The sequence below is a fragment of the Danio rerio genome, chromosome 24 (genome assembly GCF_052040795.2).
Source record: "Danio rerio strain M-AB ecotype USA chromosome 24, GRCz13ab, whole genome shotgun sequence".
In the NCBI taxonomy this organism is placed as follows: domain Eukaryota; kingdom Metazoa; phylum Chordata; class Actinopteri; order Cypriniformes; family Danionidae; genus Danio; species Danio rerio.
The window spans coordinates 39,730,001-39,743,368 of NC_141044.1; the positions used below are offsets into that span (position 1 = coordinate 39,730,001).

A 13,368-nucleotide genomic window follows, 5' to 3' on the forward strand; every position below is an offset into this window, starting at 1 on the left:
ACATACCACACACAAATACATGCGCACACACACACACACACACACACAGCCACAAATCCACACCCACACAAACACATGCAAAATAAATGGTGTATCACACACCGACACAAAAACACACACCACAACACACAAACAAACTAATAGAAGCACAAACACACAAACAAGTACACAACGCACAAACAAATAAAACACACACAAAACAAACATAAATACAATACACACACCACAACACACAAACAAATACACAACGCACAAACAAATAAAACACAAACACACACACACAAAACAAGCATATACCATACACACACCACAACACACAAACAAGTACACAACACACAAATAAAAAGCACACACACAAAACAAATACAATACACACACTACAACACACAAATACATGTACACACACTTACAGTATCCCACAAAACACCCAGCCACACACACATACACACACCTACACATACAAATACACAATGTGTCACACACTGACACAAAACAAACACAATTTCAGTACACACATCACAACACACAAATACATGTACACACACTTATCGTTCAAAACACCCACCCACCCACACACACCTGCACAATACACATACAAATACACAATGTATCGCACACTGACACAAAACAAACAGACACACACCACAACACACACTAACATCTGTATCCATTCCATAAAGACAGAAGCACAGTCTTGAAACCTTGACCATCTCTCTCTCTCTTTCTCTCTCACACACACACACACATACACACACAGAGGTCTTACTGTGCAGGGCCGCTAGCCAGCGTCACTCTGTGTTAGCATAAGAACAGCTTATTAAAGACAGAGAACATCACCGTGGGTCAGGCCTGAAGAGCAGAGACAACTCAAAACTGTCAGATCTGTCTGATGTACATCTATATTACTCATCTTTACACACACTCAGCTGCACCAACACAACCTGTAGCTCAACACACTGCACAACAAAGCTGCATTCGTTAACTTTACTAAACTACATCAACAAATTAACTATATTTCTATGCTAATCATGCTCCATTTATTCATCTTAGCACAGTGCTTCTCAACCCTGTTCCTGGAGGCACACCAACAGTACATATTTTGCATGTCTCCCTTATCTGACCCATTAACTTCAGGTTTTGGAGTCTCTTCTAATGTTCTGATGAGTTGATTCAGGCGTGTACTGTTGGTGTGCCTTCAGGAACAGGGTTAGGAAATACAGTAGGTCAAAGGGCAATACACTCACCGGCCACTATATTAGGTACACCTTACTAGTACAGGGTTGGACCCCTTTTGCCTTCAGAACTGCCTTAATGCTCTATTGGATTGAGATCTGGTGACTGTTGAGGCCATTTGAGTACAGTGAACTCATTGTCATGATCAAGCGATTTTTCTGAGATGATTTGTGCTTTATGACATGGTGCGTTATCCTGCTGGAAGTAGCCATAAGAAGGTGGGTACGCTGTGGTCATAAAGGGATGGACATGGTCAGCAACAATACTCAGGTAGGCTGTGGCGTTGACACAATGCTCAGTTGGTACTAATGGACCCAAAGTGTGCCAAGAAAATCTCCCCCACACAATTACACCACCATCAGCAGCCTGAACCATTAATACAAGGCAGGATGGATCCATGCTTTCATGTTGTTAATGCCAAATTCTGACCCGACCATCCGAATGTGGCAGCAGAAATGGAGACTCATCAGAGCAGGCAATGTTTCTCCAATCTTCTATTGTCCTATTTTGGTGAGCCTGTGTGAATTGTAGCCTCAGTTTCCGGTTTTTAGCTGACAGGAGTGGCACCCGAGGTGTTTTTCTGCTGCTGTAGCCCATCTGCCTCAAGGTTGGACGTGTTGTGTGTTCAGAGATGCTCTTCTGAAGACCTCGGTTGTAACGAGTGATTATGAGTTAATGTTGCCTGTCTATCAGCTGGAACCAGTCTGGCCATTCTCCTCTGACCTCTGGCATCAACATGGCATTTGCGCCCACAGAACTGCCGCACACTGGACATGTTCTCTTTTTCAGACCATTCTCTGTAAACCCTAGAGATGGTTGTATGTGAAAATCCCAGTAGATCAGCAGTTTCTGAAATACTCAGTCCAGCCCGTCTGGAAAAAACAAACTGGCCACGTTTAAAGTCACTTAAATCACCTTTCTTCCCCATTCTGATGCTCGGTTTGAACTGCAGCAGATCGTCTTGACCATGTCTACATGCCTAAATGCATTGAGTTGCTGCCATGTGATTGGCTGATTAGAAATTTGTGTAAATGAGCAGTTGAACTTATGAACGTAATAAAGTAGCCGGAGAGTGTATAAAAAACACTGCAAAAGTAAAAGGCACAAAACTTACGTGTCAAAGTGCTGTGATCGTTCATTTAATTCCGTTGTAAATCAAAATATTTGAGTTTATCAAAGAACGGCAGAGGAGTTTGATACATTCGGTCCGTGTAATGTATTAATGCAACATCAACAATAAAACATTTGAGTTGAAAAAATATCGCACTCTAGTCTTTACTTACATATTTACTTCTGTTTTATACAATGTGATACATTTCAGATGAACATCACAGTGGCTGTGTTAATTATGCACAACAGTGCTCATATCACAGTAATTAAAGGGGAAGAATAGAATAGTCCCACATGAAAAAATACTAGTGTTTTTGAATCATTTTATAATAGTGTTATATGTTACAGTATTTAAAAGTAATGCTAAAGCTCATTGTCGTATTGACTATAGTGAAATGTTCAACTTTAATAAAAACTGTAGTGCACTATAGTTTTACTACAGTAAACTGGTGTATTGTAGATAGTGTCCATCCGTCCATCCGTCCGTCCGTCCGTCCGTCTGTCTGTCTGTCTGTCTGTCTATCTATCTATCTATCTATCTATCTATCTATCTATCTATCTATCTATCTATCTAGCCTTAAAAGATAGATAGATAGATAGATAGATAGGTAGATAGATAGATAGATAGATAGATAGATAGATAGATAGATAGATAGATAGATAGATAGATAGATAGATAGATAGATAGATAGATAGATAGATAGATAGATAGATAGATAGATACATAGATAGATACATAGATAGATACATAGATAGATAGATACCAACTAACTAACTAACTAACTAACTAGCCCAGATAGATAAAGTATATATTAACATAGTAGAGTATAGGGTGGTTTGTTTACCTTTATGTAGTTGTAATGTGTACAGTATTACCACAACAGATTAACTGAGTAATTTACTATAGTATGGTTCAAAAACACTAGAATATTTACTATTAATTACCATAATATGTTTTAATGTGCATTTTCACAGCTGTCATTCAGGCTGATGGTGTGAGGTAAAAATATCCATAACAAGGTGTTAAATTAAATATTGAATAATGTGAGGTGATGATTCTGACAATAAAGTAAAAAAAAAAAAATTAAACTGTATTTTAAATTACAATCTTCATAGTTAAAACAATAATTCTGTCATCATTTACTGTCCTGTGGAAGAAATATTGTTAATTTACTATAAGATTATATTAGCATTAGTTATAAAGGGATAATTATACCCTTTTTTCAAGATGGTGTCCCCAGAATGTTCAAAATAACACATGTTTTATTACATTATAAATGGTAGCTGCTCTGTAAATGCTTTTGTTTTTTGGCAGAAACAAAAACAAGCTGTTAGTGTGTCTTTAAACGCAAGTGAGCTGCTGTCCCCGCCCCCTCTTTCAGAAAAGGGAGGAGCCTTTACAGTTTGTGCCTTTATCGTTGAAGTCAAAATTAAGCGTGAATTTTATCTTATTTTTCAATTATTTTCCAAATGAGGTTTAACAGAGCAAGATATTTTTCACAGTATGTCTGATAATATTTTTTCTTCTGGAGAAAGTCTTATTTGTTTTATTTCAGCAAGAATAAAAGCAGTTTTAAATTTTTTAAACACCATTTAAAGGTCAATATTATTAGCCCCCTTGAGCAATATATATTTTTAGATTGTCTACAGAACAAACCATCGTTAGACAATAGCCCCTTTCACCCATACAGACCTTTCCGGAAAATTACCGGCAATTTTCCGGAAAGGTTGTATGTGTGAACAGGTCCTTTTTGAAAATACCGGTAAATTCGTTCTGGCTATTTTCCGGAAAGAGAAGTTGTAACATTACCGGCAATTTCCTGGAATGCTGCGCTGTGTGAACGCAGAAGGAAGATTTCCGGAATAAGCTCGTGCACGTCTAGAACGTGCTGACGTAAGACTTCTGCTTTAGCCAATCACAACAGTCAGACGCATTTACGTCCGCGCGGTTTGTGAGAATAAAAGCCTTTGAATATTTTTCCAGACACATTTAGCTGCTAGAAGTTAGTCAGATAACGTTTATATGTTCTTCTTAATGCCAACTGTGCAAATAATCATCGATAAGATGCTTATGATAAGCCGTTGTTTGTTTACCTTCAAGCTTTGCGTGTGCCCATGAAACAGCCTGTGAGCGTCAGCACACGCACATATTATGAACATCTCGACATGCGAATATGATCCAGTGAAAGTTGTTTACAATATTGATCATCAAAAGAGTTTGTAATTTAGTCAAATGTTTACAAATACAAGCGCAGCCGTTTAAAGCTCATTTGTGGTGAATGATGTCAGAATTTACCGGTATTTTGGAATGGATGTGTGAATGCTCTTTTCCGGAAAATTTCCGTAACGTCCTCGCCTGTGTGAACAGCGCTTTTTTGAATATACCGGTAAAGTCGTTCCGGAAATTTTCCGGATATTTACCGGTATCACTGTGTGAAAGGGGCTAATGACTTGCCTAATTAACCTAATTAAGTCTTTAAATATCACTTTAAGCTTTAAAATTAAATAAATCAGTTATTAGAAATGAGTTATTAAAACTATTATGTTTAGAAATGTGTTGAGAAAATCTTTCTGATAAACAGAAATTGGGGAAAAATATACAGGGGGCTAATAATTAGCACTTATTGTGTGTATTGTCTCTTCTTGTTGAGTCGCTAAATGCGTCCTCTATTGCTAAATGACTAAATGTTAATGTTTGTGGGCTATGAAGTGATTATTTTGACTGTATAGATGAACAGTCCGCCGAGCCCAGTGAGCGCAGCCACCGCGACGGCTCTGATGATCAGGAACTGCATGCAGTCGTCCAGTTTGGAGTGCAGCCGCAGCACTTGTCTGTGTGTGTCCTCGCGCGAGCCCGAATTCTCGATCACGTGATTGGCCAGACCGCGCTTCTCCTTCAGCGGCATCTGAGCGGAGATCCTCTGCTCGGCCTCAGTCTGACTCAAAGCGTCCCGCTGCATGAGTCTGGACAGCTGCGTCGCTGGATCACTGAACACACGGAGTACACGCTTATTGTTACTGATAGGGTGATATACACATTACACACATATTTATTAGATGGAAGACTATAATATTAAAAATACAGATGTAAATTAGAAATATTGTCTTGGTAACGAAGTAAAAAAGAAGATTAAAGATTAATTTGAGGCAATAATAAAGTAAAGCAGAAACTTTCCAAATAAATTGCATTTAAATAAAAAAATTATAATTAAACAGTTTTAAAAAGATAATTAAAATGCAAACAATTAATAAACATATTTTTTTCTGAATTGAGAAATAAAAAAATATTGATGAAAAACTAAATATATCCATTAAAAAAGATTAATAAGGTACATGACAATTAAAATGACCAACTAAAAATCACCACACTGTTTTGCTAATTTAATTTAATTGAAATATACACAATTTTCTTTAATAATTAGGAAGATTTCATGTTTTTTAAATTAATAAAAACTTTAATAAAACATTACTGTATTACTGCTTGTTACTGATAAATTAAATATTTGAGTCAAAATGCAATGACATGGCATTATAGATGAAAGACAAAATAAAAGACAAGTAAATTCAAAATATCACCTTTGTAACAAACTAAAAACAATCTGAAAGACTAAAACAACTAAGACTGAAACGGAAGATAAATTAAAGTCAAATGGAAACATTATTAATAACTAACATTTAAATAAAAAAAAAATTAAAATTAAGACTTAAATTGAACTAACATTTTTAAAAACATTACTAAACTATTTCTAGATTGAGAAAAAAAATAAATAAAATAAATTATACATTTAAAACAATTGTAGAGAAATATATATATTAAAAAAAAGGGTACATGTCAATTAAAAGTATCCATTAAAAATCTAACAGTATAACTGAGTTTAGTTGAAATACACACAAAATCTTTTTTAAAAATACTTTTCTTTCAAATAAATTTTAATAGTAGATTGAAAAACTAAATTAAAATTACGTTTTAAAAACAGAAACAGAGAAATTTTGTCCTGGTAACTAACTAAAAATACTTAACCTGATAAAACTCAACACAGGAATATAGCAGAACAGAAAAAACAACCTACATGAATTAAATGAAAATTAAACTGAAACAAATAATTACAATTAAATTAAAATAGTTAAATAATGTTTTGGTAAGTCCAGGTGAAATACACACAAAATCCTTTACAAATGAGAAAAATGTTTTATAAAAAAAAGAGAAGTGCTAAAATTGCAAGAGAAAAAAAATTCAGTTTTCACATTTTTAGTACCTTTATTTTTAGTATTCTTAGTTTTTGTATTAATTTTGAAACTACAGGCAAACTAAAAACAGTTCATACTAATTATTAGTAGGTAATATATTGCTATAATTAATGTTAATATAACACAAATAAAATGTGTGCCATTACCAGTACACGACCACAGTGTGCGTCAGGAATCGAGTGAGCCGTCGAGTTTCAAACAGCAGCGGAACATCCAGAATCACATACCTGTAGCCTAAACACACACACACACACACACACACACACAGCTTCATAAGATTCCTGCATAACACCAATGGACTTTATTTAATGCATGTGTACCTTTAATGAAGTACAGCAGGATTTGCTTCAACATTTCTTTATGTATTTCCGGGTGTGTGATGGAGTTGAGAAGCCTGCGTTTCTCAGGGCTGGAGAAAATGATCTGGCCCAGTTTCTTTCTGTCAATCTCACCATTTTCTGATAAAACCTCCCGCCCAAAGTGGCGCACGATCAGTCTGTACGCTGCGGTTTGAGGCTCCACCACTGAAACACACACATATTTACATAAAGATTATATACTGATGGAAACAAGCATGCATTTAAGGGATTATCTGTAAACCCTAGTGATGGTTGCGCGTGAATATCCCAGTAGATCAGCAGTTTCTGAAATACTCAGACCAGCCCGTCTGGCACCAACAAGCATGTCACGTCCAAAGTCACTTAAATCCCCTTTCTTCCCCATTCTGATGCTCTGTTGGAACTACAGCAGATCGACTTGACCATGTCTACATGCCTAAATGCATTGAGTTGCTGCCATGTGATTGACTGATTAAATCTGCGCTAACGAGCAGTAGGACAGGTGTACCTAATAAAGTGGCCTGTGAGTGTATATGATGCTATAAAGCAACTCTGAGCCCCAGTGCATCCTTTCTTTTTTTTGCTACAAATTAAAAACTTTTACATTGAAAGAATTTTTGAGTGAAAATAGTTTTTTGATAAATTTTGTTAAATGTAATTAATTTATATAAATATTTATATAAAATGTGAATTGTTTATATAATACATTGAAATACTTTAAAATTCATTCATTTTTTTTTCGGCTTAGTCCCTTTATTATTCTGTTTTCATCACAGCAGAATGAACTGCCAACTTTCAAATTTTAAATGAATATTATTTATAATATATTAGACTTAGACTTAGAAAACTTTATTGATCCCGCAGGAAATTGCTAATGTAATGACACACAAAACACAGAAACACAGAACCACAAGACAAAATAATAAATTAAGTAAGTGAAATAAGTCACATAAATCCAACCAATCTATAAAAGGAAACAGCCATAATACATAAGTATACAAACTATTATATAAGATGTTACACTTAAAAGAATCAGTGGTAACTAATACTATTAAGTCATATATCAAGTAATGAAAATAATATTAACCAAAACTAATAATATTACACATAAAACAATTACACATAAAATAATTCAAGTAGTAAAGTGATTCAGCACTCATTTAATATTTATATATTGTTATTTATATATTAATATAAATTTATTACTATTATATAATATCTTTAAACAATTAATACTGCCTTTAAATTGCCAAGCACTTACATTTAGTGATAAACACATATCAATTAGCTTCAATAGATTGTGTTTTGAGTTTGTGAACCTTATTAGTAAAATGAATTGATATAATCATGTTTTCTTTAACTTGCCATCTCAAACTTTGTCTGCATCAACAGTGTTTATTTCAGCCTTGTGTTTAAATTCATTATATTCCTGATAATGATATCTCATAATCTTTAAAGAAATAAACACCTTTTCGGGCAACCACATCTGCATCGATGACAGGACAGCCCAGCTCTTTGAGTTGAGAAGACACTGTGCTCTTCCCTGAGGCAATTCCTCCGGTCAGTCCCACCAGAAACATCCTGAAACAATCACACTTCAGCATGCTATTCATAATTCAGTATGGCTGATAAATATTGGTCAATGGCGCCTTCTAGCGGCCATCACAGCAATTTCAAGTACATTTGTCTTCATTAATATAAAAATATATACAAACGTATAAGGTAACAACTTAAATTCTGACATAAATATGATAATAACGATAATAATAACTAATATTATAATAGTTATCTTGTTTATAGTTTGGCTATTGAGTAGTGAAACTTAAGCTAAATCATCTATTAAATTTTACTTGCGTCAGAATCAATAATACCACAGTAACAACGTGTTAACCGTGTTAATAATCACCTCTGACATTTTAACTGATCAAAACTACAGAGAAAGTAAACTTACCCAACAGCAATGATCTACTTCATGTGATGTAAACAGAGATTATAAAGGCGTTTCTGCATAGATATACACGGAAATAAAGACAAACTCCTTTACTTCCACAAATTTGTCTGTTAATGGAAGTTATGTACAGGGTTTGACAGCTCTTGAAGAATGCTAGATAAATGTAATAGTATTATATGTGTACATAACATTGATCAGTGCGCTGACTGTAATGTTTCTCTTCCTCCTCCTGATGAATGAATGCAGCGCCTCCAACCGGACTGGAGCGATAAGGTAATTTTATTTATTTATCTTCTTGTCGCTGTTTGGATGTTTGTTAGAGTTGTATCAATATGTTTTGATATATTTTTACATTATATTTCCAATGCTCTTTCAAGCATAGTTAATTTTATTATATATAATAACAAAGTAGCTAGCCTATCTGGCTAATATTTCAGTAAAGCTCATGAAACTGATTATTACACAGTAATGCTAAAATTACGAGTTAAACGTCAACATTTTAATTTTCTGCCTGAAACAACAAACTTGTCTTTAGTATTTATGACTGTGTGTTAGCAAAAAAACGATCGATTTCAGAGCTCTTTAGTCAATAGATGACGGATAAAACCATTTTGTTTTATTTGTTTCTAGTATCGATCACTCAGGAATAGTGTCCTACCTTTTTAATATATATATATATATATATATATATATATATATATATATATATATATATATATATATATATATATATATATATATATATATATATATACACACACACACACACACACACACACACACACACACACACACACACACACACATACACACACACACACACACACACACATATAGGCTATATGTGTAACTATATATATATATATATATATATATATATATATATATATATATATATATATATATATATATATATATATATATATATATATAGTTACATCTCTACCAGTATTAACATTTTCATTAATATGTGTATAAAGTGTGGTGAAGGCCTTTTAACAAGATTATGGGGATTTTGTAGCTACTTTATAAAGCTAGATGAAGATAATTGTAAACCCAGCAGTGTATTTGAACCATAGTAAAGTACTTCAATTAAACGGTTGTGGTGATTTTGCTATGTAACAAAATAACTATATTAACAAACAATTAGCCAGTCTACTGTAGTTATAACTATTTGCTATTATACAACTAACGTATTATACCACAAACTAGGCTATACATTATACATTACACCACAGTTAAACTAAAATACAGCCTTCATTAATAAATAAATAAACATTATTGAGCATGCCTGGGGCAGATGAAGGAGAAGGCATTGAAGATAAATCTGCTTTCTTTGCCATTCCAGATGGCTTTAATAAGTGATTACCACACTGTTCCAGTTACTATGACCATTTATGTGAAGCTGCTTTGACACAATCTACATTGTAAAAGCGCTATACAAATAAAGCTGAATTGAATTGAATTGAATTGATTTGAGTCATTGCAGAGATGTATGGATGCAGTCCTCCAAGCTCATGGGTGTCATACACATTATTCATTATTTTTCCTCTGCAGCATGACCTATACTGAACATTATTTCTGTTAAGTGACGAGACTTTTGTCTAAGCAAAGTCAGACCTTACTGTCCTAAATAAATCATTAAAATCAAGGATGCTCTTAATTGCTCATGATCATATTTTATTTTGCAAATTAGAGTAATCTAGAGGTGTTTGCCTTTTATATAAGCCACTTCTGATACCAAACTAGAAGTCAAGTTGTTGTTGCTAAAATTTGGATAGACGACAAGACTTTTGTCAGGTACCATCATTTCATGCGGGATGTTAAGCACACTAGCAACATATCACAACTTATTTGCACTAGCAGTTTGCTACAAAGCTCAAGAAACAGGCTTGTACGTGCTAGGAATGTACAGTAAATGACCTTTAAAACCTTAAGAGTTCAAAGCTTTAAATCTACTTAAAATGTGAAACTTGTGAAGCTTTTTCAAACCTGCTGGTCAGGTCAGAAGTTCAAAGTTCGTCACGACAAACCTTATCTGGATATCTTTATCTAGTTTTGTTTTGTTTTTCCTCATGACAGTTTAGAAATCAAACACCACCAAAGTTGATTACAGACTTAAATGTTAACTAATCCTTATATAATAATTTATGAACAATCTATCTAAAATATGATTACTATTATAAGCATGTGGAAGGCTAATATATTTATAATTGTAGCGGCTACGTGGAGTAACAGCTGAGAGGCTAAAACAGAGGCATGTTTTGTGACGCAAACATCAAATGTAAACAAGGCAAGAAGTCGTTCCAATGTCTTCACTCGTTTATTTTCCAATATAAAACATACCTTGATATTTAGACAGTGTAGAATTTGACTTGGGCTTAAGTTTGAGCTTAAGTTTGAGCTTAAGTTTGTGCTTAAGTTTGTGCTTAAGCTTGTTTTTTTTGGTCAATTCAAGTTGTGAATGAACAGGTGCCGTGACCCCGGTGACCCTCCACCACAATCACATGACACAGGTTAACCATTTCATGTCTTCTACAATAATGATGTACTAATATCAAATGTTATTGCTTAGGGCCATCGTGTCAACTCAATATTTAGCGCTGTTGCCTCAAAGCAAGAAGGTTGCTAGTTCGATTCCCAGCTGGCATTTCTGTGTGGAGTTTGCATGTTCTCCCCGTGTTGGTGTGGGTTTCCTCTGGGTGCTCCAGTTTCCTCCACAAGTCCAAAGACATACGGTACAGGTGAATTAAATAAACTAAATTGACCTTAGTGTATGAGTGTGAACAAGTGTGTGTGGATGTTTCCCAGGACTGGTTTGTAGCTGGAAGGGCATCTGTTGTGTAAAACATGCTAGATAATGATAAGGGGTGGCGACTTCTGATGAATAAAAGGACTTTATTAAAAATAGAGGGATGAATAAAATGATTATTATAATTGGGCAGGTGAAAGGCTAATCTTTTTCTAGTAATGTACTAATCTCAAATGTCATATCGATTAAATCACTCTAGTATATGGTTTATAGTAGTCCGTGGCTTTTATTATTATTATCATTTTTGACCCTGGACCACAAAACAGCCTGATGTTTCATGTGTATATTTTAATAATGTTAATTTACTGGTGGTGGTGCAGTGGGTAGTGCTGTTGCCTCACAGCAAGAAGGTTGCTGGTTCAAGCCTCAGCTGGGTCAGTTGGTGTTTCTGTGTGGAGTTTGCATGGGTTTCCTTTGGGTGCTCCGGTTTCCCCCACAGTCCAAAGACATGCAGTACAGGTGAATTGGTTAGGCTAAATTGTCCGTAGTGTTTGAGTGTGAATGAGTGTGTATGGATGTTTTCCAAAGATGGGTTGCAGCTGGAAGGGTATCCGCTGCGTAAAACATGTGCTGGATAAGTTGGCGATTCATTCCGCTGTGGTGTCCCCAGATAAATATAGCTGAAAAGAAAATGAATGAATGAGTAATTGACTGATTATTACTATTTAATGTATTAATATTTTCACAATAGCCTACAAACACTGTACATAAGGGTCAAAATAGTAGATATTTGATTTTTGCTTAATGCTAAAAATCATTAGAATACAAGTAAAGATCATGTTCAATGAATATATTTTGTACATTTACTACTGTAAGCGTATCAAAACTCAATATTTATTTGTAATATGCATTGCTAAACACTTTGTATTTCTCGATATTACATTTTTTGTTTGACTAGTCAGATTTCAGATGTCCAAATTGTTGTATCTCAGCCAGATATTGTTTCATCCTAATGTATATATAATGCATATATGATGAGTTCAGATGCAAAAACCTCTAAGTGCCATCTAGAATTTTCTGCAACAATGAGCATTTTTATTTGCCTCTTATGTTTATGTTCAGTTATTTCATGTTAAAATAGATGGAAATTACTTATTCTTTGCCATAAAAGTTAAATTACTGAATCAAGACATTGAAGCCTGAGAAAAATGAAAGTTTTAATAGAAAATTTCAGATGCCACTTAGAGGTTTTTGCATAACCTTTCAGACAAATCCCTTATGGCTGGTTTTGTAGTCAAACACACACAAACTCCTCACAAATACTAAACTTGTATTGTTGGGGGTCACACTTTACAATAAGTTTCATTAGTTATTGTTAATTAATGCATTTATTAACATGAACAAACAATGAACAATACATTTACTATTAGTTCATGTTAACTAACGGTGCATTAACTAATGTTAACAAGCACGGGCTTGGATGTTAATAATGCATTAGTAAATGTTCAGTTATGATTAATAAATGCTGTACATGTGTTGTTCATGATTAGTTCACGTTAGTATATGCATTAACTAATGAACCTTATTGTAAAGTGTTACCAAGTTAACAGGAGGATGTCACATGTGTAAAAAAGAGCATGATTCTTATAGTTTCAGTTTTATTTATAACAACAAACAAGAAATGAAGGAAAAACCCAAGAAGAAGTGGCATTTCTTTATTTCGCAGCACATGACTT

At 34.2% G+C, this 13,368-nt stretch overlaps 2 protein-coding genes across 12 annotated transcripts in view; one reads left to right on the forward strand and one right to left on the reverse strand.

Moving 5' to 3' along the window:
* map3k14b (mitogen-activated protein kinase kinase kinase 14b) overlaps nt 1-13,368 on the forward strand; it is a 471,535-nt gene that overhangs the window by 438,997 nt on the left and 19,170 nt on the right. The gene's annotated exons all lie outside the window — the stretch shown is intronic.
* dcakd (dephospho-CoA kinase domain containing) lies at nt 2,351-9,124 on the reverse strand. Of its 7 annotated transcripts, none has more exons than XR_015524589.1 (7): nt 8,881-9,124; nt 8,398-8,510; nt 6,912-7,115; nt 6,738-6,825; nt 4,795-5,331; nt 3,279-4,019; nt 2,351-2,648 (listed from the first exon to the last, which is right to left on the reverse strand). XR_015524589.1 is itself a non-coding variant. In NM_001320180.1 (5 exons), exons 2-5 carry the CDS (start codon nt 8,507-8,509, stop codon nt 5,046-5,048), a joined length of 690 nt encoding a protein of 229 aa, NP_001307109.1. In that variant the 5' UTR covers nt 8,510; nt 8,881-9,122; the 3' UTR covers nt 4,891-5,045. The 7 variants fall into 7 exon arrangements, 1 of the variants encoding a protein (NP_001307109.1); XR_015524586.1 differs by having other exon boundaries at nt 2,351-2,890; nt 3,108-4,019; XR_015524587.1 differs by having other exon boundaries at nt 2,351-2,919; nt 3,108-4,019.